Source organism: Chiloscyllium plagiosum, chromosome 10 (genome assembly GCF_004010195.1).
Source record: "Chiloscyllium plagiosum isolate BGI_BamShark_2017 chromosome 10, ASM401019v2, whole genome shotgun sequence".
Lineage (NCBI taxonomy): Eukaryota > Metazoa > Chordata > Chondrichthyes > Orectolobiformes > Hemiscylliidae > Chiloscyllium > Chiloscyllium plagiosum.
The window spans coordinates 39,982,472-40,007,344 of NC_057719.1; the positions used below are offsets into that span (position 1 = coordinate 39,982,472).

General features: G+C 38.2%; 1 protein-coding gene across 2 annotated transcripts in view; it reads right to left on the minus strand.

Moving 5' to 3' along the window:
• The window catches only part of xrcc3 (X-ray repair complementing defective repair in Chinese hamster cells 3), a 45,472-nt gene that overhangs the window by 18,901 nt on the left and 1,698 nt on the right, over positions 1-24,873 (minus strand). The window contains exons 2-7 of one of the 2 annotated variants that reach the window (XM_043697518.1): positions 23,649-23,786; positions 22,054-22,266; positions 19,532-19,686; positions 18,500-18,712; positions 17,652-17,698; positions 10,447-12,050 (exon numbers count right to left, since the gene is read on the minus strand). In XM_043697518.1, coding sequence (XP_043553453.1) covers positions 11,801-12,050; positions 17,652-17,698; positions 18,500-18,712; positions 19,532-19,686; positions 22,054-22,266; positions 23,649-23,786 — 1,016 coding nt within the window. In that variant the 3' untranslated portion in view covers positions 10,447-11,800. Of the gene's footprint in view, positions 1-10,446; positions 12,051-17,651; positions 17,699-18,499; positions 18,713-19,531; positions 19,687-22,053; positions 22,267-23,648; positions 23,787-24,873 lie in introns of those variants that run through there. The other variant, XM_043697520.1, reaches the window with a different exon arrangement.

The window sequence follows — 24,873 nt, forward strand, 5'->3', positions numbered from 1 at the left end:
GCACGCTAAGAGATAAATGGGAGGGGGTGGGGCAGGAGAGATGGTAGCTGGGAATGAAGGTGGGGGTGAAAGTGATAGATCGGAGAGGAAGCTGAAGCATTTAGATGAGAAGGAAGATGAACAGGTATGACCATTCAAGAGAGTGGTGCTGAGTTGGAAGTTTGAGACCTGGATAAGGTGGGGGAGGGGAAATGGGGGATGTGGTGAAATCCACATTGATCCTGTGTCGTTGGAGGGTCACAAGATGGAAGATGAGGCGTTCTTCCTCCATGTATCAGGTGGTTAGGGTTTGGTGATGGAGGCCCAGATCTTACATGTCCTTGGCGGAGTGGGAGGGGGATTTAGTGTTTAGCCATAGGGCAGTGGGGTTGTTAAGTGTGGGTGTCCCAGAGATGTTCTCTGAAACAATCTACAAGTTGGCAGCCTGTCTCCCCAATGCATCCAATGTGGTAACATATCATCTACTGCATCCATTGCACCTGATGTGGTAAACCCTGCTGATCCTCCCCTTCCACCCCACCAACCTCTGGATACACCTCATCACACTCTGCTATTTCTGCCACCTACAAACAGACCACACCACCAGATATATTTTCCTCCCCACCTCTATCTGCATTTCAGAGAGGCTATTCCCTCCGTGACTGCCCAAAATGTTGATTCTCCTGCTCCTTTGATACTACTTGACTTGCTGTGTTTTTCTAGCACCGCACTCTTCGACTCTGATCTCCAGCAACTACAGTCCTCACTTTCTCCTAGAATTGTTTCACTTTACTACAATTTGTAGATGATTTAAATCTAATTTGTATTTTTGAGACTCTTTGGTTTTTCTGTCTGATAGGAGAGCCCTGTTCCACATGTTACAGATCTTCTATAGAGGTTGCTGTGCTGGATCAGACACTTGGTGACAAGAAGTTGCAATTCAGAAGAATGTGACAGTAGTGGATAGCTGTCAGTTTAGCAAGAAACATACACCATTCCTTCAGCACTGACTGCAAAAGCTTAGCTATTACGTTACCAGGAAAACAACCTTGTTCTTTCCGTGATAGCAATCATAATATGCAGGATATATCCTCAATGTACTCAGACTAGTAACTAACATCAAATGGATTCGTTTGTTTGAAATTGAGTTCTTATAAGTAAAGGCAAAAGATTAATTTATGAAAGTTATCATAGTCCCAGATGAGATACTTTGTAGTAGAGAGAGTTTAATCTGAGGTTGAGAGTGAGGTTAGGAAAGTGTGCCTTCATGGTGCTGCTAGCACCACAAGACAGAGCGAATTTCCTGTTTTGCAAGTCACTGGAACAGACACACTAGGTCAGTTGGCTTCCTGTGCTCTATATTTCTATGATTTGATATATTTATCTTAAAATTGAAATTCTACCAAGCTGCCCTTAAAATATGATTAAAAACTTGCAACGATAATTAGTGTACCTTAGAATTGGCAATTTAATTTTTAAAATTGTTACATGCATCTAAACTACCTTTTGTTCAGCTAGCACATGTAATCAGTTATTTTGTTTTTAGTTGATACATCACTTATGCTCTGCAACACCCGATTTAACAATTTTTTAAAAATCAGGTGTCTTTTGCTTACAGCTGTGCAGCTGATCTATTCTTTAAAACTATGGTATGCTTTACCTGAGAAATAAACTACACGTTGTGTAGCACCTGAGCATGTATCATGAAAAGTGTTGTAAAAGTATAAGTTGTTATTGCATCAGTTCATGTACTATATAACACCCATCACCAATTCCATCTTATCTGGGAATGCTAGCACAGTGGTAAACAAACTAGACTAGTAATCCAGGGTCCCTGATAAATGCTGTGGAAACATGAATTCAAATTCCACACAGAGGATAGTGTGAAGCTCCATAGGCTGTGGCATTGCCAGCATGCTGAATACGTTTCATTCTGAATAAACAAAGGAGAAAGTGTTGTGGTCCGTCATGAGCAACAGCAGTGCATTTAACCACTGCCTATAACCTAACAACCCAATCTACTCCCTCAATCTACCATTGCCATCTATCCAAACAACCAACTCCGGCTTAATGAGACGTGAAGGAGAGTACACGGAGAGCAGTATCCAGCATACATTAAAACGTAAAGTGCAATCTATGAAATTACAATACAGGTGAGTGGTGTAAGTATGCAATAAGGCAGTCCAAGCAATGGATCAGTTTAAAACTCTGCAGATGTGCCACATCCAGGTCCAAATGGTGCTGAATAATTAACTGGAGAAACCAGATCCACACCTATTCCAATGCACAACACTGGTAAAGTGTTTTACATTTATACTGAATAAGATGTTTGCAGCCATCTTCAGCTAGATGTACTGAGCAATCTTGAGGTCACCAGAGTTGTCCCCACCTGCTAGTCTTCAGCCCATTTGATTGTTATAAGAAGTTGTAGACATGGATACAGCAAAGGCTCAGTGGTTAGTACTGCTGCCTCACAGATCCAGGTTCGATTCCAGCCTTGGGTGACTGTGTGGAGTTTGCACATTCTCCCTGTGTCTGCATGGGTTTTCTCTGGATGCTCCGGTTTCCTCCCACAGTCCAAAGATGTGCAGTTCAGGTGGACTGGCTATGCTAAATTGCCCGTAGTGCTAAGTGCATTAGTCAGAGGGAAATGGGTCTGGGTGGGTTATTCTTCGAAGGGTCAGTATGGACTGGTTGGGCCGAAAGGCCTGTTTCCACACTGTAGGGAATCTAATCTAAAATAGCTAAAAGGCTATTGGCCCTGACAACCATTGCTGACAAGGCACTTCATCAAAAGCCTTTTTAATATCTACATCCACCAACCTGAAAATATACCATATCAACCACATGACTCTGCCAACCCTTTCCATTACCTTGTCAAAAAAAACCACCAAGGGTGTTAACTAAATTTGACCAAGAGTTTCGTTATTTTTGTCCTGTATTATTGTCTTTGAAAGCTTTCCCACAGCCTAGATTCAATTGACTGTCCTATAAGAACTGGGTTTATTTTTATGTCCTTTTTGAATAGGTGTTTAGCAATAGAATAGTGATTCAATACAGGTTATTTTTAATGCCTAATATAACAGCCAGAACATTGTTTTGATATAGATGCTAAAGGATACTGGCATACAAATAAATGTGTGTGATGGAACACCAAAAGCAATGCCTATATATCTTGAGACCTGTCTTATTGGCAAATTCACTCAATAAAATAGTCCTGAAGACTTTGCACCAATGAGCAATTTATGATGTCTATGCAGTCACCACTCGAATGAAAGTTCAGAAGTTTGCACAAGCTAAAACTTTCAGTGGGACAAGTTTCTTGAAATTATTAAATCAGTTTATATGAAACAACAGACAGATTTAAACATACTCAAGTTGAATCCTGTAATCAAATCTCCATTTTCACTTTTCTAACAAGGTTTAGATGAGCCCAATTTACCAGAACGTTAAAAATTTTATTCTGGAAGGAAGAAGTGGAGAAATACAGGCAATTGATAAGAGTTCAAAATTCACCAAGATAAAGTGCTGTATAGAAAGTCAAGTGTTAAAATCGACATGGCACCAGGACTGGATGAGGACTTTGAAAAAAAAGTATGGAAATTGTAGGTGCACTGGCTGTAACCCTTCAGTCTTTCCTGGACTCTGAGGTGCCAGAAAATTGGAAAATTGCAAACATTATAGCCTTGTTCAAGAAGGATAAGTAAAGCAATTACAGACCAGTCAGTTTATTTTCAATTGAAAACAAAAAATGCTGGAGATCACAGTAGACCAGGCAGCATCTATGGAGAGAAAGCAGGCTAATATTTTGAGTCTAGATGACTGTTCATCAGAGCCCCAAGTTTATTTTCAATGTTGGGGAAGCTCCCAGAAACAATTATTTGATATAGAATTGGAAATTACAGAGAAAAAGTAGAGCTGATTAGGAATAGCATGATTTTGAAAGGGAAAATCATGCTTGACTTAGTTTTATTAAGGGATAACATAAAAGCTTATTGAGGGTAACATTGTTGTACATGGACTTAAACAAGTCATTTGATAGTGTCTCTCGCACAACCGCTCATGAAAATTATGTGGAATAAAAGAAAGTAGTAAGAAGGATATAAAACGGGCAGAGTGATAGGAAACAGAGTAATGGTCCAATAGATATTTTTCTGGCTTGAAGAAGGTTTGAAATGAGTTCCTCAGGGATCAGTATTGGAACTCTTGCTTTCTCTGATTACTGTATGTATTAATGACCTATATTTTTGAATGCAGGAGGCAATTTCAAAGTTTGCAGATGACTCAAAACTTGGAAGAATTATAAACTGTGAGGTCTGTATAGAACTCTGAAAGAATATAGGCAAGTTGATGGAGTGGGTAGATGGGTAGCAGACAGGGTTCAATGCAGAGAAGTGGGAGGTGATGCATTTTGATGGGAAGAACATTAAAAACATTAAAAAAAAGGGGGGGGGTTTCAATTCTATACAGGATGGAACAACAAAAGGACCTGGTTGGAAATGTGTCCAGATCACTGATGATGGCAGAACAGTATGAGTGATTAATTAAAGTGTACATACCTTCAGCTTCATTAAAAAGAGCACAAGAGCAAGGAGGTGGATGTTGACAGTGTATCAGATGCTCCATACCTCAGCTGGAGTAGATTCATACAGCACAGAAAAGGCCCTTCAGTCAATCAAGCCTACTCTGACACAACTACCACTATAAGTACACTTATCTTAATTTCTTGCACTTGTCCCAAATCCTTGAATGTTGTGATATTTGAAGTACTCATCCAAATTTTTTTTTAACAAGTTCTAAGATTTCCAGCCTCCACTACCTTCCAAGTTAGTGCATTCAAGATTCCCACCACCTGCTGAGTGAAACAGTTTTCTTCCCAAAACCCCTCTGAATCTCCTGCCCCTTACCTGAAACAATGCACTCTTGTTGTGATTGACCCTTCAACTAAGGGGAACAGCTAATCTCTATTCACCCTGTCCATACCCCTCATAATCGTATACACCTCAATCATGTTCACCTCAGTTTTCACTGCTCTAAAGAAAACAATCCAAATCTATCTAATCTCCCCATCCCAGGCAACACCCTGGTGAACCTGCTCTGTATTCCCTCTAGTGCTATCACATCCTTCCTGTAGTGAGGTGACCAGAACTGCACACAGTACTCCAGTTGTGGCCTAACCAACACTCTATACAACTCCAACATTACCTCCTTGTTCTTATGCTCTACACCACGACTGATTAAATCAAGCGTCCCATATGCCTTCTTAACTATCCTATTCATTTGCTCTGTTGATTTCAGAGATCTGTGAACAATTACCCCAAGATCCATCTGTTCCTGCCACTCAATAATACATCCTCATTTTGTTTCTTCTTCCAAAATCACCCTGGTAAAATACCATCTGCCGCTGGTCTGCCCATCTTACCAACTTATCTATACCTTCCTGTAACCTACAACCATCTTCTTCGCTATTAACCACTCTACCAATCTTGGTGTCATTTGCAAATTTGCTTAATATTCCCCCCACATTTTCATCTGTATCATTTATGTACATAACAAAAAATGAGGTCCCAGTACTGATCCTTGTGATATACCACTGGACACCAGTCTCAAGTCAAACAGCCTTCTACCACTACCCTTTATATGAGTTTCTGACCTATCTCTCCATATTTCCCTCAATTCCAAGTGCTTTAACCTCCTCAATCAGTCTCCCTTATCAAAAGCTTTGTTAAAATCCATATAAACATCATCAAATAAACTTCCCTCATCCACACACGATGTGTTTTCAAAACATTTAACAAATTTGTTAGGCATGATCTCTCTCTGACCAAGCTATGCTGACTACCCCTAATTAACCCATGCCTTTCCAAACAGGTATTAATTCGCTCCTTCAGAATTTTCTCCAGTAATTTCCTGACCACTGATGTGAGACTCAGAGGTCTGTAATTTTCTGGTTCATCTCTACCAACTCTCTTAAAAAGTGGAACCAGATTAGCCATCCTCCAGTCCTCTGGCACTTCCTCTGTGGCCATCGAGGAATTAAAAACTTGTGTCAGAACCCCTGCAATTTCCTGCCTTGTCTCCCCACATCAGCCTGGAAAGCAATTCATCTGGGCCAGGGGTCTTTTGTGTTAAGCCTGACAGAGCCTTCAATACCTCCCCATTTCCCATGTCAAACTGCAAGTTCCTCACAGTCCCTTTTCCTCGGAGTGGGACCATTCGGCGCGGTCGGTTTGGCGCGACACATTTCGGCGCAGAACTGCTTTGCAGTTATTCAGTAGTAGTTATTAAACTACTATTATTAAAATTATTAAAATATTTTAAAATAAAACATATTAATATACAAATTATTAAAATAAAATAAAACTCATTAAAATGCCATCAACAATTTTGTATTTGCCTTATTTCTTTCATTTTTATTTTCTTTTTAACATTTTTACTGAAGACGATAAACATTATTTTCCTTTTTATTGCTTTCATTAATGCTTGCAACTAAGCCTGAAAAGGAATAAATAAGAGCTGCGCCGAAATGGGTCTGTGCTGAAATGGGTCGCGCCAAACCGGCCGCGCTGAATGGTCCTACACCCCCTTTTCCTGAATTCAGTATATACATTCTCCTTTTCCTGAGTGAAGACCAAAGAGAAGTATTCATTTAACACCTTTTGCAAACAGGTTGCCAGCTTGGTTCCTAATGGGCTCTCCTCTTTTCCTGGTCAACCTCTTCCCTTCACTGTATTTATAAAATATTAGATTAGATTCCCCACAGTGTGGAAACAGGCCCTTTGGCCCAAGAAGTCCACATTGACCCTCCGAAGAGTAACCCACCCAGGCCAATTTCCCTCTCAATAATGTATCAAACACTATAGGCAATTTAGCATGACCAATCCATCAGACCCGCACATCTTGGATTGTGGGAGGAAACTGGAGCACCCGGAGGAAACCCACACATACATGGGGAGAATGTGCAGACTCCATAGTCCGTCGCCTGACGTTGCAATCAAAGCCAGGTCCCTGGCGCTGTGAGGCAGCAGTGCTAACCATTGAGCCACTGTGCTGTCCTAAATATAAAATGTATCTTAGGATACTCGCCCTAATCCAGTTGTAAGTCCTTTTCACGCTCCTTTTTTGCTTTTCTAATTGCTTTCTTCTGCATTCTGTACAGTGTAGAAAGGAGGGAGTACAGAAACAATTTACAAGAATGGTTCCAGGAATGAGAAATTTAAGCTACGAGGACAGATATAAGTTGTTGTGATCCTTTTTCTTGTAAAGAAGGTTGAGTGAAGATCCAATAGAGGTTTTCAAACTTATGAGGGAGCTGGATAGACGAGATAAGGTAAACTGTTCCTGCTCGTAAAAAGGATGAAGAATTAGAGCGCACTGATTTAAACTGATTTGCAAAAGAAGCAAATATGAGGTGAGAAAAATTTTCTAAATTAGCTAGAGTTAGGTATGCACTGCTTGGAAGTGTGGTGGAGGCAAGTTCAGCATAATAGGCCAAAAGGTCTCTGTGCCATAACACTATGAATGTCTGAATTCTGTTATTCAAATTCTGTTAGATGGTCCAAATTAAAGCTATGGTAATACTATTGGTTTATCACACTTAAGCTTTTTTTGGATTTGGAAAAGAATGAGTTAACAGAATGGTGGTAGCATGGTGGCTCAGTGGTTAGCACTGCTGCCTCACGGCACCAAGGACCCGGGTTGGAATCCAGTCTTGGGCGACAGTCTGAGGGGACTTTGCACATTCTCCCTATATCTGCGTGGGTTTCCTCCTGGTGCTCCAGTTTCCTCCTGCAGTCCAAAGATGTGCAGGTTAGGTGGACAGTAAATTGCCCATTGTGTCCAGGTTTGTGCAGGCTAGGTTAGCCATGGGAAATGTAGGGTTACAGGGATGGGATGGGTCTGGGTGGGATGCTCTTCAGAGGGTCGGTGTGGACTCGATGGTCTGAATGGCCTGCTTCCACACTAGGGATTGTATGGTTCTAGAATTAAAATTGCACTTCTTTATAAATGCAAGATCGAATGGCACATCTGTGGTTTTGACCTTTAATGCTATTCCAATTTTAAAAAATCCTAACTTTCTCTACATTCACCGTAAAGTCTTACAAAACAATATCTGTGGAAAATAACCCCAAAGTTTAGCTTTAAGTTAGCAACAAAGATGATTTTAGTAATCTTAATTCATTGCTCATCAAATACCCAAGTTAAATCCTACAGTGGCATTAGGATTGTCTGTAGTTTCCTTGAAACAAGACAGCAATGATTTTAGTGATTGGGAGAAGCTTGCTAATACTCAATGACATAACTTGTTAATTATGCTGCATCATGCTTTGAATTGCAGTATCTTAATGACGAAGTAGTGACAGCCGAGATGAAAAGATAAGAAGCAAATTTAAAGAAAGTTCTTCAGTATTAGCTAAATCTACTTTAAATATACACCTATGGCGTATATCCTTCCTTAAACAAGGGAACCAAGATGTGCATACAATGTTCCAGCTACAGTGTCAACTAGGTTCCACACAATTGAAGTAGGATATCTTTGCTCCTGTACTCTTATTCTCTCACAGGAAAGGCCAACATTCTGCTTGCCTTCCTAACTGCAACTACACTTGCAGATTAGCTTTCAATGACTTATGAACAAGGATACCAACGTTCATTTGGACAGAAATGGTAAAAGATTGGGAAGTATTCAAGAAACACTCTGTTCATCATCACATTATCCATGTTATATTCCTTTCACAATGACCTACTTGCTCACTCAGCCTGTCCAAATTCCCCAGAAACCTCTGAATTATCCTCACAATACACATTTGTACATAAAATCCCATCTCAGGAACCTTTTAGGGAAGGAAATCTGCCATCCTTAACTAGTCTGGCCTGCACATGATTCAGATCCATAGCAATAACTTTTAATTATCCTCTAGATTCCTCTATGGCCCGAGTGAGCCACTTAAATCAAGGGGCAATTGGGGATGAGTAATAAATGTTGACCCAGCCAGCAATGCCCACATCTAAATTAAAGAATCAACCAAGTTGTGTACATGTTCAAAGCCTGGATAAACCCTCACTCCACACTATCCTCCCCCAAAACCAAATAAGTATGCCCATGAACTGTACTGGAGGCAACTCCCCTGTGACGTTATGACATGTTGCATTGCTTGCTGCAGATTCAATCTGCCTGGCATAAAGGCCATGTGGTGCAAGTGCTAAACTGACCTGGCACACACACGGATGTACACGCTGTCACCTGAGGTCTGCTGTTTAGCAGGACCATCTGCCTGGTTGTCTGACTGGCAAATGGCAATGCAAGACACAGCCATCTCACCCGAATCTACCACTTATCTTGATAGCCATGCTGTTCAGAGCCTGTTAAGATTCCAACCCAAAGTAATTATTTAGCTTCTCTGCCATGTCCCTATTTCTAACTGTAAATTCTCACATTTCTACCTGTAATGGACTCACATTTGCCTTTGCCAATCTTCTCCTTTTAACTCAGCAGTGACATCTTTTAACAGTCCATCTTTATCTTCCATGCTAGCTTACATTCATTCTATGCTACCTTGATCAGTTTCTTGGTCGTCCTTAGGTGAATGTGAAAATGCTCCAAATTCTCAGGCTAACTAATTTTTCTGCAACTTTTTTATCCTCTTCCTTTGATCTAATGATGGGTAGAATGAGGTACTAAGAGTAAGCTGAATAGGGAAAGACTGCATTTATTCAGCACAGGTTCCAAAGAAATGAGCTCTCTCCTTATCGCATAAGTTGCACAGGAATTTGCTAACAATAGCATTAAAGGCAACAGGCCACCATTGCACACCCAGACCACCATGATCAAATCCCACCATTAACCTCCCAAAAAGCTACCCAAAAATAAGTGTTCAGCAAATACTGAGACCAGAAAACCACCACATGTTGCATCAGTATTTCTTCCAAGTTATCTAAATGACAAAATAACTATTGGAACAGATGTCTGCAAACCTTTGATTTATTTTGATATATACATATATAAAAGTACTACTTCACAAATCATGAACTTGCACTTTTACATTGCAGTGTATGTGTAAACTGCATTATGATTATATTACCAATTTAACAGCCCGGATTTATTCTGGATAAACGTAATTCTAACATTTTATTACAAATCTGAAAAATACATCCAAGGAGAATTCAGCTTGTATGCTTGAAACAACAATTAAACCCACTGACAACCCTGGAATCAGTTCCCTTACTTCTGTTAGTACTGGAAAGGCCTTCATAATGCAGAAATTAAATTTACCCTGACAGATAATAAACATTTCACGTGAGCAGCTAGCACAGCTTCAGGGGTTAGAAATCAATATTATTGTTTTAAATAATTTAGACTGTGCAAAGTAATATTTATGGCTTTTGTGATTTGGTTAATGTAAGAAATCAGCATGTAAAGTAAATGCATACAGGTGACCAGAAGATAATTACTGTATATATACTGTCTATACTGTAGGACATGTGTAATAACAGGAAACTTTTTCAGAAAATAAAAGTCAACTCTACATTCTATTGGTCTCAAATAGGGTATTTCAATTAAATTATTAATATTAGGGATTTTGTTTGCTTATTGAACTCAACATTTGGATCTGATCAAAGATCATCTGCTGTGTTGCAGAATCTTCTTTAAATATCACAATCATTTCTGTTTAATGTTTAATCAGCAACTGACCATTTGGAGGGAGCAGTCTTATTTAAGTTGGAATACTGGTTCTAAAGCACATAAAACTTTTATTTAAACGGCAATAATTTAAATCATTTGCAAAGAAAAGAAGTGATCATTGAATGTTGATCAATCAAAAATGAGATTATCCTTGAACTAAGAGTAGTTTGGAAGTATTTTGCATATTTACTATAATTTTAAAGAAACAAAATCTATATTGTAGAAGTTAATTTTTTCAAAGACTAGCTCGTAGAACATACAACAGTCACATGTTTAGTACCATGACTGACTAATCAGCTTGAGAATTCTTTATCAATTTTCATGCAATGCAGCAGATATCAAAGAACAACTTAGGATTGAAAATGTTGACTTACTACGTAACCCCCATTGGAAGAATTTTTAAAAGGATTAATTCACAGTTTCTAAAAAAAAAAGGAGGTTCTGATTTTAAAGACCCAGACTCTGAAAGTTTGTCAAGACATCAGAAAAATCAGAGCATTACAGCAGTCGAATGGGGGGAGAAAAGAATATTTTGAATATTAGGAATGTCATATCTTAGGTACATAATGTTACTACAGTCAGAGAAAACTTGCAAAATAATGTAATAAAATGTTAATAATATTTTGATAAAATCTGCCTATTTAATTTCATATAAGCAGAACTTTCAGCAATGCAATGATTAGAAATTAACACAATTAATGGAACTAGAAATGGTGACCCTTCTAGAACTGCCATATTGATCTATATTGGTTAAAGTCAGACCCTTTAAATGAAACAGAGTGACTTCTTTTGGGCAGACTGGACCAGCCAGCAATATTAAATTCATTTGTATATGAACGGTGACTGGCAATGAAGCAAGAGTATTGAGGGGAAACAGAACATGCTAAGAAACCAGCAGGTCTGGCACAATCTGTGGGAGAAAATAAAAATAACAGTCCAAAGGTTATTCTTCGGAAAGTTCCAAGCTCTATTTCTCACAACAAATGTTGCCAGACTTGCTGAGTTTCTCCAGAACCTTCTGTTCCTATTTCAGATTTCCAGCATCCACAATATTTTGCTTTCAGAAAATACTGAAAATAAGTTTGGGAAAAATAAAAATAGAGGAGAAAGAAAATACAGATTTTCCAATGGCCCCGGTTATAGTCCTACTTTCCTTATTCCCCTTACCCCTTCCTTGCAGATTATATAGTTGCAGAATGATTGAGGAAGATGAGGTGCAAAAATGATTTCCATTCTGCGTAGGACAGTCCCAGAATTCAAGATACAGGCTTTGTTGACAGGAAATTTGCCTTCAACACAGAGTTGTGTCCGACTAACCATTAGCCTCATCAAGAGCTGATTGGACCAAGTCACACCCAGAGCTGGTAGCACTTTTTTATCTAATAAGCTGGAAAACAATTGTAACAGACATAAATACAGCAATATAATCACACATTTATAAAATACAGCCCTTCCTTTCAAAAGGTTACTATGCAACACTCTGAATAACCTTAAATATTGCATGCTTCACAAATCTAACAAGTTTCTTTTTCAAATAAATCATCTTATACAACTTTGAGGAACTTCAATCTGATATTTCTTCCTCTTCATTTGATATGTAGACTTAAGAGGTCCTGAGTGAACAAACGAGTATCTTCCTGGCTCTACTTGTGAGGACATTCCTCATTATTGCTTCAGCCCTTACTTTGTTGACTTGTCTGAAATCACAACTTAATGCAGAGATGGAAAGAGGACAAATATGGTTTTCTACTCTGACACAAAATACTGATATTGATATTTGCTGTGTGGAGATTTATTATAAACCACAGTCTACAACAGGCAAATATATATATGGATCTATTTTAGTTTACAATTGCAAAAATGTAACAGTTTCAATCAGATAAAAGACAAAATAGATGAAATATTCAAAAGCATGACTCAAGATCCGGCTTTCAAAAGGCATTTGAAGATAAACTGCTTCGGAAGATAGATGGTTTAAATACCAATGGAGTACTGGGCAAGGTGAGAGAAAGCACAGCCAACAAGGAGAATAATGAGATGGGGAGAGGGATGAGTGGGGAACTGACAGAGACCAGAGTTGAAAAAAGGAGTTAGCACAGGACTTCAGGGCTTAAAAGTGAAGAGATTTTAAGTGGCAAAGTCATAGAATAACATGTAAAGAAGTACAGAAATCCTGAAGATATTTTGAAACCTGTAGAAATCATTCAAGGTCCATGTCAAATTGTTATGACCCGGTATCAGACAGCGAACCAAAATGTAGAAGGATAAGTAATAAGTTTGCAGATGGCACGAAAATTGTTGGTGTTGTTGATGAGGAGGAGGATTATCTTAGGCTACAGTCTGATATTGATCAGCTGGTAAATTGCGCAGAGCAGTGGCAGATGGAATTTAACCTTGTAAGTGGGAGGTGTTGAATTTTGAGAAAAATATGGAAAGGATATACACATGAATGTGGGTCCCTAGGGAGTACTAATGAATATAGGGACCTTGGTGTACAAGTTCATAAGACTCCTGAAGGGGTCAGCACATGTGGACAGAATGGTGATGGCTGTACATGGAATGTTTGCTTTCATTAGCCAGGACATAGAATACAGGAGGAAGGAAGTCTTGCAACAAATTTATAAATATGGTTTGGCCACAGATGGAATACTGCGTGCAGTTCTGGTTACCACATTATTGGAAGGATTGAAAAAGTGTGAGAGGAGATTCACCTGGATGTAGCTTGGGATGGAAAGTCTCAGTTGTGAGGAGAGACTGTGTTTATTTTCCCTGGAACAGAACAGGCTGAGGAGTGATTGAGAAACACAAAATTATAGTAGTTAGAGAACAGAGTAGATTGTCAGAATCTTATCCCCGTGGCAGACATGTCTAAAACTAAAAAGGGCATAAATTTAAGGTGAGGAGTAAGTGGTTTAAAGGAAAATAAATTTTCAATAAGAGGGTGGTAGAAATAATGGAACATGCTGCCTGGAGGGTGGGAGAGGAAGGTATTTCTGGATGGGCACTTAAAATGCCAGGGTGTAGTCAACAATGGACCAAGTGCATGTAAATGGGATTAATGTAGTTTAGTGGTTGTTGTTTGGCATTAACATGACAGCCAAAGGGCCCGTTTCTATGCTGTATGACTGTGAAGTCAGGCTTTCAACCTCTCGACACAACACAGTAAAATTAAAACCTTCAAAGATTCTCAAAATTGACCCTAATAGTTCCTAACTAGACATTTTGCATAACTAATCCCAGATTCTGTGAATAATCAACTCCAGACACTGGTTTGTATTTTAAACAAAAGACATTGAAATTTATTAGCAATATAGAAATTTTAGGAGAGCAAAATTAGATAAAGTAATCTGATTAGTCAATGCTACAAATCCAAAAACCTTCGTTTTCCGCCCATTCACACAAAAGGAGATAGACAGTCAAACAAACACAGATAAGGCAAAAATAAAAGAAAACAACAAAATTGGCCAGATTACTCAAATAGTTTTCATAATGTGTTGTTCCACAGGCATAAATGATGGTTTCTTGGTTGATTTTCTGAAGATGTTGATCAGGGTCACCTTTACAGTTAATTTGGATAAAAATGGTAATAATTATAACTTAGTCTTCTATTCTCTGAGCTTCCAAGAACTGCTCATAGGAGGATAGATAAGGAGCTTTCAGCTTTTTATACGTTGCAGCAACAGCTGGATTCCTTCTCTGCAAAAACACTGTCCAAAACCCAATCCTCCCTGATAGACTGTCACCTCCATGAGGTCCCAGTTGCCATTCAACATCTGCCATCTGCTTGAGCACAAAGTCTCTGCTAGACTTGCTGGAACTAATTCCCAAGTACCAACCTCATAAATAGCTAACCTCTGCTATCTGATAATGCTCTTCTCCAGTGACAAAACATCTGCAGAACGCTTTGATCAGGAGTGCAGTTGCAATTAATTTCCAGGCTGAGCCTCATGAATACACAAAAGCTTGTTTGGTCTGTGTTCCTTTTAACACAAGCTGTTACTCAAAGCCCAAAAATTATCTTTAGTTCCTAGTTAACTGCTCTAAACAAAAGTTGATAAAAGAATAAAAGAAAAATAAACAAAAATCAGCGAGGGTTCGAATAAAATGGTGAGAGGGATTTGGTACAAAACAGCTATGAAATTTACTCATTCAGTTAGGGATTATGAAAATTAGGTAATCATTGAGAATATGTAGCAAAGTTAAGTCTAGAAATGGCAGAAACATGATTTAGTGTTTTACCCCATTAATTACCAAGCTGTCAAACTTCTTTCAATCAAAGTGATGGATAGTGTTGTTAGTAGTGGAATAGTCTGTTCACTGATACTCCATTTGGGTTCCACGAGGGCCATTCAGTCTTGGTCCAAACATGGACAAAATAACTGAACCCCAGAGGTGAGGTGAGAGTGACTTCCCATGACATTAAGGTAGCACTTGACAGAGTATGGCATCAAGAAGCGCTAGAAAAACTAGAGTCAACAGGAATCAGGATAAAACTCAGTTAATTAGAATCATATCGAACACAAAGGAAGATGGTTGTGGTTTTTGAAAGTTAATCATCTCAGCTCCAGAGTATCACTGCTGGAGTTCCTCAGGTAATGTCCTAGGCACAACCATCTTCAGTTGTTTCAATGACTTTCCTTCCATCATAAGGTCAGAAGTGGAATGTTCACCGACGAGTCGACAATATTCAGCACCATTTGCCACTCCTTAGATACTGAAGCAGTTGGTGCTTGTATTGCAGCAAAACTTGGACAACATCCCAGATGGAAAGTAACATTCAGGGTCATTGCCTGGCACCTGTGAACCATGTCCAACAAAGAAGAATGGATCGATTGCCTCTTGACGATGAATAGCATTACCATTACTGAATTCCCAACTAAAAACATGCTGTGGATTACCAATGGCTGAACTGAACCAGCAATATAAATACTGTGGCTACAAGAGCTGGTCAAGGCTAGGAATTATTCATCAAGCTCAGCACTTCTTGTCTTCCCAATGCCCATCCAACAGCTATGAGGCACAAGGCAGGAGAGTAATGGAATGCACATCATTGACATATTAACCAACACCTTCAACATTCACTCTCTTCGCTGCAATACATAATGGTAGCAGTGTACATCAACTACTAGATGCACTGCAATAACTCATCAAGACTACTCCAATAGCACTTTCTACATTTGGAACACCAAAAAAAGTAACAGATACTGCAAGTTCTCTTCCAAACTACACACTATCCTGACTTGGAATTATATCATGATTCTTCACTATTGTTCAGTCAAAACCTTGGATTTCCCTACTTAACAGTACCACTTGGAGGACAGCAGCAGTTCAAAAAGGCAGTTCATTACCACCTTCTCAAGGGCAAATTTGGCTGAGTCAGTGACCTCCACAATGCAAGAACGAATAAAGGAAACATTGTAGTAGGGATGGAGACAGGGGTCATTACGTAAATGAAAATAGGTTGTCATGTTAACTAGATATGGGATCTAAAAGTCAGCATTTATCAATAAGATATAGAATTATTTTGGATTATGTTGGATTGATCTTGTGCTGGCACTGGCAGCCAGGAAGGAATGTGTTTAGTGGCTAGCTGTGCAGTTTTACAACAAATAAACAATATTGTTTTTGGTCTGCTGACGTTTGAATCATACATGACTTGCTATTATGCTTTCAGTATCAACAGATATATTAATTCAAGGCTAGAGTTGAAAATAGGGCATAGTCAGTCTACAAAGTACCTGGTAACTATCTAAACAAATTTGAAAATTACAGAACATTTTACATTGAGGTGCCATATCAATCAAGACCAGGATGCAACCTCAGGCCAGAGAAAATAATAATTAATTCATTCCAGAGTCCATTGCAGATGCATTGGTTGAATAGACATGGATTCAAATAGAAAGAGCAGGGCATAGTAAAATAGTTGAAGGAAGACAGTCAATATGGAAAGGTACAGAGTTCAAAGTATAGCTTAGTATGGTTGCAATCAATGACAATAGGCCTCCAGTCCAAAAAACAACCCTTCACCACCACTCTCTGTATCTTGCTGTTAAGCCAATTTTGGGTTGAATTGGCAAGGTCACCATGAATCCCATGTGATCTCAAATTACTAATTAGATTACCACATGGAACCTTGTCAAAGGTTTTACTAAAGTCTAAGTAAACAACATCGCCTTTCTGTCCTCGATCCTGGGCGGCACGGTGGCACAGTGGTTAGCACTGCTGCCTCACAGCGCCAGAGACCTGGGTTCAATTCCCGCCTTAGGCAACTGTCTGTGTAGAGTTTGCACATTCTCCCCATGTCTACGTGGGTTTCCTCCGGGTGCTCTGGTTTGCTCCCACAGTCCAAGAATGTGTGCAGGTTAGGTGAATTGGCCATGCTAAATTGCCCGTAGTGTCGGTGAAGGGGTAAATGTAGGGGAATGGGTCTGGGTGGGTTGCTCTTTGGAGAGTCGGTGTGGGCTTGTTAGGCCGAAGGGCCTGTTTCCACACTGTAAATAATCTAATCTTCTTGGTTACTTCCTCAAAAAACTCAATCAAGTTTGTGAGACACGATTTCTTTTGTACAAAACCATGCTGACTATCCCTAATTATTCCTTGCCTCTCAGATGCATATAAATCCTATTTTTCAGAATCAACTCCAACAACTCCAAAGTCAGACTCACAGGTCTAAAGTTCCCAGTTGTACAGTTGTAAGGTCTCAGTTCTGATATGTTAATTACTTTTGCACCGTCTCTGGTGCTTTCCTGTTCTTATGTAATATGGAGACCAGAAAAATGCATAGTACACCAAATGATTCACAGAACCTTGGTTAGACTACACAATTTCCCTCTTTTTGAATTCTATTCCTCTGGAAATGACCAATATTTATCCATGATTAACTCCTTGATCCCATCTTGCCTCTACTCCATTTGATCCTATTAATTTTCTCATTCAACAAAATGAATTCATAACATGCAAATGAAAGCTTTCAGAAAAATATACTTGCCCAAAATTACCCTGAGCCAAATGAGAGTCATTTACCACGTCTGCAATCTGTAAGAGATAAACAGAAAAATTAATTGTTCTTGTTACATTGTCCTAAGCTTACTTGGTTAAATATACCTTATACTCAATTTACTTCAACACTGAAGGCAAGAGAGAAATACTAGAGATCACCTTGTGAAGTAAAACAAAATACCATCTCGACAACTTGCAGGTGAAAATGTCTCAATTCTGCACTGGATAAGATCAAAACCAACTTTTATCCTTGTGTAGTTTATTTTCTTGACATAAATTATTGGTTACATAATACAATTATTATAAATGTTTGTGTTTTATCTGCCATGATGAATTGATTACTTCTAATGGTACAGCAGCTGAATCATCCTTTTTAATTTTGGTGATTGAAAATACTACCATAGTTCCAGTACTAAACAGATGGTAATCATGGTAATTTTATCTACATTTACTATCTATCTCATCTAAAATGTCTAAGACAATATATTTCATAATCCTAGTACGTTTTCCATTAAAAACAAAGCCTATTGTCTTGTATTTATCTTTATACTATTATTTTATATTTTCAAGATGGGGAGTCAGTGTCAAAGGTGTAATTTATTTCCGAGAGGGGTTTTGAACCATCTTAGTGCCTTTAGTCAGGAACTTCCATGATTTTAATAGTAACAATATAAAAAGCAGCATTGAGAAAGACTTGGAGGAAAATGTAGAAGTGTTGGTAATATGTGCACCTTGCCCTTTAGTTTGGGGGGGTGCAGGTTAGGAGTTGCAAATGTGCAAAATGTGTAGCTAAGTGTTTAAATAATGTGAATTAAATATTAGTTTGAAAAGTCATACCTGATTGATACAGATGACAGGACTACTGAACTGATGGCTGAGGTGGTGGAGCATGGCTCCAATTTTCTGAAGATATTTGGCCTTGGCAATCGAATCGCTGACTCCAAATTCACATCTGAATAAAGCTGCAATTGAATCAATCACCACTAGGCGTATCAAGCCTCGTGACAGTAAGATTGGTAGTCTTTTGCTAATGCAGTGATTTAAGGACTCCTGTCAAAAACAAAAAGTAGACATTTTTCTAAAATATACTTAATACAGCAATTTTTATGCTATTTCATGAAATGTGGGGGTCTTTTGCAAGGCCACCATTTGTTGTCTGTCCTAATTACCCTTTACTGCTCTCAGAAATGCAAGTCATTCAGTTCAAAAGTCAACTTGTTAAGTCTGGAGACAAATGCAGGCCAGACCAGGTTAGAGTTGGCAGATTGCTTTCCCTAAAGTCTGTTGTTGAGGTAGATGACATTTTAACAACAATCAATGATAATTTCATGGTTACCATTACGTAAATTCCACATTTTCTGAAAATGAATTTAAATTTCAACAGCAGTTGTGGTGGGAATTGAATCTATGTCCCTAGAACACAAACCTAAGCCTTGATTACCAGTCTAACAACATTACCACTATATCCCCAAGTCCCCTTGTTGCCAATAATTTTATAACCAGATAGTTTGTGAAGAGGCTAATCTGACTTTTTAAAATTGGCACAGCACCTTGTAAGGCAGCCCACAAAAATCATGCGACTGCTCTTTTTGATTCACAGTCAAGATGAACTAGTGCATTATCTCCATACCAATCACAAAAGGCAACATTAACCTTTGGATAATGGTGGATCTTCAGTTTGGGCAGCCAAATTTCAGAACAAACTCCCACAGTTTGGAATGCCTGTGCTAGTGTATCACACTGTAATCTGTTATCAAATTAAAGAGATTTATTCAAACCAATCTTATTACATTAGTTTTTCATTTGGACATTTTTACGATCATGGAAAGTATTACAGGCAAAAGAACTACTTGTTGATGTTGGACTTACCACATCTGCAACATGTTCAATAAAAATGTTGTTACCAAACTTAATATTGTTGACAACATCGGGCGGCACTTCAGTTCGTAACATGGATTGAAAGGCAATCAATTCCTGTAATCGTTTATTTGGAAAAGTATCCTCTGTACAAATATACACAGCTCCTGGAAAGATAAGATATTCAACAAGTTCAAAAGAGGTGACTGGGGGAAAAGGCAAAATACTGGACATTTCCCAATGCTCTTAAACAACACAAAGAAAAACAAAAGTAAAAACTGAAGATAAAAACAGTGAAGATTGTCACATTTCATCATCATGAAGATTGTTTTGTAGAACTTTAATCTGTGCTCTGAAAAGTTATGCCCTGGCAAATCAGAGAAACTGTTAACGTTATTACAGTCAATGAAATGGTCGGCTCACCTATTTTTAACTCTCTTTCAGTTGGTCACCACAAATAATTTACATAAAATCACAGAATTCCTACAGTGCTGATAGAGGCAATTTGAGCCATCGGGTCTGCACTGACCTTCCAAACAGCATCCCATCCAGACTCACACCAACCCTATCCCATACCCCCACATTTATCATGATTAATCCACCTAACCCGCACACCCCTGGACACTTTGGGGTAAGTTACATGGCCTTTCTATCTAATCTGCACATATTTGGTCTGTGGCAGGAAACTGCCTACCGCTAACTCACTTTGAAAAATTTAATTAACTAGCTCAAAGAATTTAAGGGCACGATATTCCAAACTTTGAGGAAAAAAGTTTGTATTTTATGATCTAGCAAACATCTAACAGATATACACCACATAGGAGGATGGGGTGGGGAAAGCAGGCTGTTTGAACAGATAGTAAGGTATGGACAGTGCAATTTAAGATTTTTAAAAGAGTCATTGTATTGCAAAACTGAATTTGGTAAACTTGCAACCTTGATTTCTCTGTGAACAGTGATTTTCCCAAAAAAAACGAAATCTGAAACAAAAGCACAGTGTTGGATGAACACAGATATAGTAGCATTTGTCGAGAGAAAACTCAAGGTTGAGTCCTGAAGCCTATAAGGTACTGAGGCGGAAAACAAGGTGATCTTCCTCAGCTTTTCCAAAGTGCCTTTTCACCATCATTGATTTCTGAGATTGAGAAGAGATGTCAAAAAAACGTGTACTCGGTCTATGTTGCTTTCTCTCTCCTTTGTTACGAAAGACAAGCTCTTGATATAATCATTTGCATATTCCAAGTCAAGATCCACTGACTTTTTCAAACTCAAAACTCCTTGGGTAACGTTTCGTCCACAATGTGAAGTTATCATGTGGGTCAGTAAAACAAGAGATGCAAATTTCTTGATACCCACAAAATTTCAGTGCCTCTTGATTAAAATGATTATTCTATTGATATCAGTTTTGTATATTCCATATGGGTTGCTTTGGCTTATCAAGTTATTGTAAGAGTCATTTTAGGTCAATAATGTCATATTTTTAAAATAGGTATTAAAGTAAAATGATGCTAGTTGAGGACTGATCATCCATTTTTATTATAATCGTAACAATTTACATCTTTTGAATATAAACTAACTTATCTTGGAAAATATTTCTTGGGCAGTAAGAGAAAAAAAAGTACAAAAACAAGCAAAGGCCACATATATTAAAAAAAAATGCTGTCAATTTTGGATTTTTCAGGCACCTCAAATTCATATCCCTCAACTCACTGATCAATTTTTCTGCAAACGTTTAACCTGGTTATCATCACTATCCAAAGTGACAATCCATTTATTTTCTCAGTCTTTGAAGAAATAATTTAAAATTTAGCTCATGGTTCCCTGGTATAGCTACATCAAAAATTAATTAACACTTAAAAAATACCACATTTTTAAAAACGTCACTGCCCCCATTCCCTTTGGAGGTTAGACCTTGATGAGCTCCTGGGTTATCTGCTCCAAATTCATTTTTGACCAATCAGGTTAAGTTTTACGGCACTTCAAAGAATTTGAACGCTGTCTCTCTAGCTTATTGCTATATTTTTAATTTTCTAGCTTCAATCAAAGACTTTCAGAGATTATTATGTTAATTGCTGTAGCTTGACTGAGCTTTAAGGGAGGCAGACCACCTTTCAAGTGTACAGGCTAGCTGTATCTCATGCTAACAGCATCTGTTTCTGGGACCAATGCTGAATATAGAGCCAGCCAATAACACATTTCCACTGAAATCCTATTGAACAGCAGACAGATGTTTAACCAACTGCAACAGTAATCACACATTACAATAGAACTTTACAACAGGCCAATCCAATTTTTTTTAACTCATCGTGTTTGACTACATAACATCAGTAACTGCATTTCAAAACCAACTATTTGGATAATTTGAAGGCATGATAGGAACTATATAAAGATTCCTGTCATTCTGAACTGAGCCTTTTTCTCCATCCTTTTTTTAAATAGGCCCGGTGAGAACAGCTTTGTCTCTCTTATCATCACATCATAGCAAAAGTGAAATGAAACAGTAAACCAAATATCTAAAACAATTTTGTTTGTACCTGCATCTTGTCCACCATAGCTACATGGAAACTGTACAGACAGGGACAGCTGCATGCAAATTTGTGTCTTGCCTGCTGAACTCTCACCAACTATTTCAGTAATTCCCATTAATGGGATTCCACCTCCAAGTAGTGAGTCCACGACTGGACAACCCATGCTAAGTTTTCGCTTCTGGGTTGGAAAAGGACATTCTCCATTGTATATTTGCAGGGCTGAGGAAAACACATTGAACAAAAAAAACTTAGTTTATTGCATATAATTTTAATTATTTAGAAATATTTGTTAGAATCAAAAGCTTAAAGTATAATTTACAGTTGAAGAAGCATATACACACTCACTAAGATTATAAACTTTGGAGAGATATATACTTTTCAATACATATTGTTATTCTATTTCACTTTAATAATTCAAAGCCATTTCTTGCCCTTCTTGTTACTTACAGATCCTAACAGGCAGGAAAGCAGACAATAATTATATTGGTTCATCTCATACTCCACATTACAATTCAAGGTGCACAAAAGTAAGAAAATTCAATTCACCAACTCTTTTGATCCTTCTCAATTATTCATTTAAAGAAAGGAAGTATGAAGTTGCATTCAAAGAAAGAAATTACTAAATGATGTTTACAAGCACAATCTGTTCTATAATACAATTTGTTAATATGTTCAAGCAGTGAAACCTCGGTTCCTTGTTTGTGAAAAATAATCCAAATTATTTATTCAACTTACATTACCATTACTCTCAAAATTTAGTGTTTTTCTGATAACAATTCACTTCTCTCTCTCTCCACAATTTCAAAAGCATTGGCTGTCCACAAGCATCTCACCCAATACCTACTTTTATTGTGTAACCCTGCAATGATTTTAGGAGCAGACCTAACCACAAAGAACAATACAGCTGATCACAAATCATTTTTCATATGACATCAGGTGCATGTTTTTAAGGATGCAATCAGGATGGAGCGCTTGCAGATTTTGCCCATGCCTTGCTCAAGTGGTATTAAGTTAATCATTATGAACTAACTACCAAACCACTAGAAACTAACTTTAGATGTTATCTGCAGCTTGAACATATGTACCTGTGATTCCATATGACAGCATTTATCTACTATAAACCCAAGCTGTGTGTTCTTATTCTATTTACAGTTAACATTGAAATCTCACAGCTCTGTGGATGGCTTAATTCATAATTCCCTCAATCTCTGTCCAATGAATTTAAACTCAATAACTCAGAGTTAAGCTCTAGATTGGCATTCATCACCATCAGCTACATAAAGGCACATTATTAGAAACTGGAACATAAATTATACCTGCATTGTGATTAAGCTCTGTAAAACTTACAAATTTTAAACATAACAAATCTGAAGATTTAAGCAAGTGTTAAGCAACTGTTTCAGCAAAATATTAAATTGAAGCCACTTAAATATCACTGAACATTAAATAACTTTAAAGATTCATTACAAGACATCAATTTGTTCAAAGTTTTAGAACAATTTGTGAATTATGTTAAAACATATTCAAGATATTTTTAAGTGTTTATTTGGCACTGATTTCTGATCTTGCAGAGATATGATTATATTCTAACTTTTACACACCTGTTACCACAGGATCACTCTTTATTGTTGCTGCAACAGTTTTATGCAAATATTGCACATCAGAACTGGACAACTTAGTGAGTCTCTGCAGATCTGGTCCCGAAAGACATAAGATTTCTTTCATTGTTTGGATGTTTGCTATGGGAGAAAAGATTTTTTTGTAGAAATATTACTGCAAAACATACTTGGCTATGACAAACTAGACCAGAAACAACCATTATTACCAATTGAGCCATGTGGTCATACAGCTACCAAATTCTATACACAATAATAGGTACATGGCACTAAATCCCTTACCAAAATAACAAATCCTACTGTTTTTTATTCAATGCAAAACAATAAAATGTCTACTAAACAAAACCATATTGTATATTCATATTTCCATGTTAATAATTATACAAAATTAGATAGATCTGAAACTAACACAGAAGAAAGTGAGGACTGCAGATGCTGGAGAGTCAGAGTCAAAAAGTGTGGTGCTGGAAAAGCACACCAGGTCAGGCAGCATTCGAGGAGCATCCCACCTCATCCCAGATCCAATCCTCTAACTCAGCAATGCCCTCTTCACCTGTCCTTCCTCCTTCCCACATATCCACTCCACCCTACCCACCGACCTATTACAATTAGGGGCAGCATGGTGGCACAGTGGTTAGCACTGCTGCCTCACAGCACCAGGGACCCAACTTCGATTCCAACCTTGGCGACTGTCTGCGTGGAGTTTGCACATTCTCCCCACGTCTGTGTGGGTCTCCTCTTGGTGCTCTGATTTCCACCCACAATCCAAAGATGTGCATGTTAGGTGAACTGGCTATGCTAAGTTGCCTATAATGTTAAGGGATGTGTAGGCTAAGTGCATTAGTCAGGGATAAATATTGAGTAACAGGGTAGGAGAACGGATCTGGGTGGGTTATTCTTCAAAGGGTCGGTGTGTACTTGTGAGCCATAGGGCCTGTTTCCACACTATAAGGATTCTAAGTTACTTTCTAAAAAAAAATTATCACTATACCTTCCCTCTTGGTCCCATCCCCACTATTTATGTCTCAGCCCCCTTATCCCTCTACATTTCTAAAGGGCATGCCCAAAACATTAATTCTCCTGCTCCTCAATGCTGCCTGACCTGCTATGCTTTTCCAGAGCCACACTTTTACTCAAACTAACACAATTAATTTCTCCCATATTCTACAGGTCTAGCAGCATCTGTGGAGAGAAATAACGTTTCAAGTTT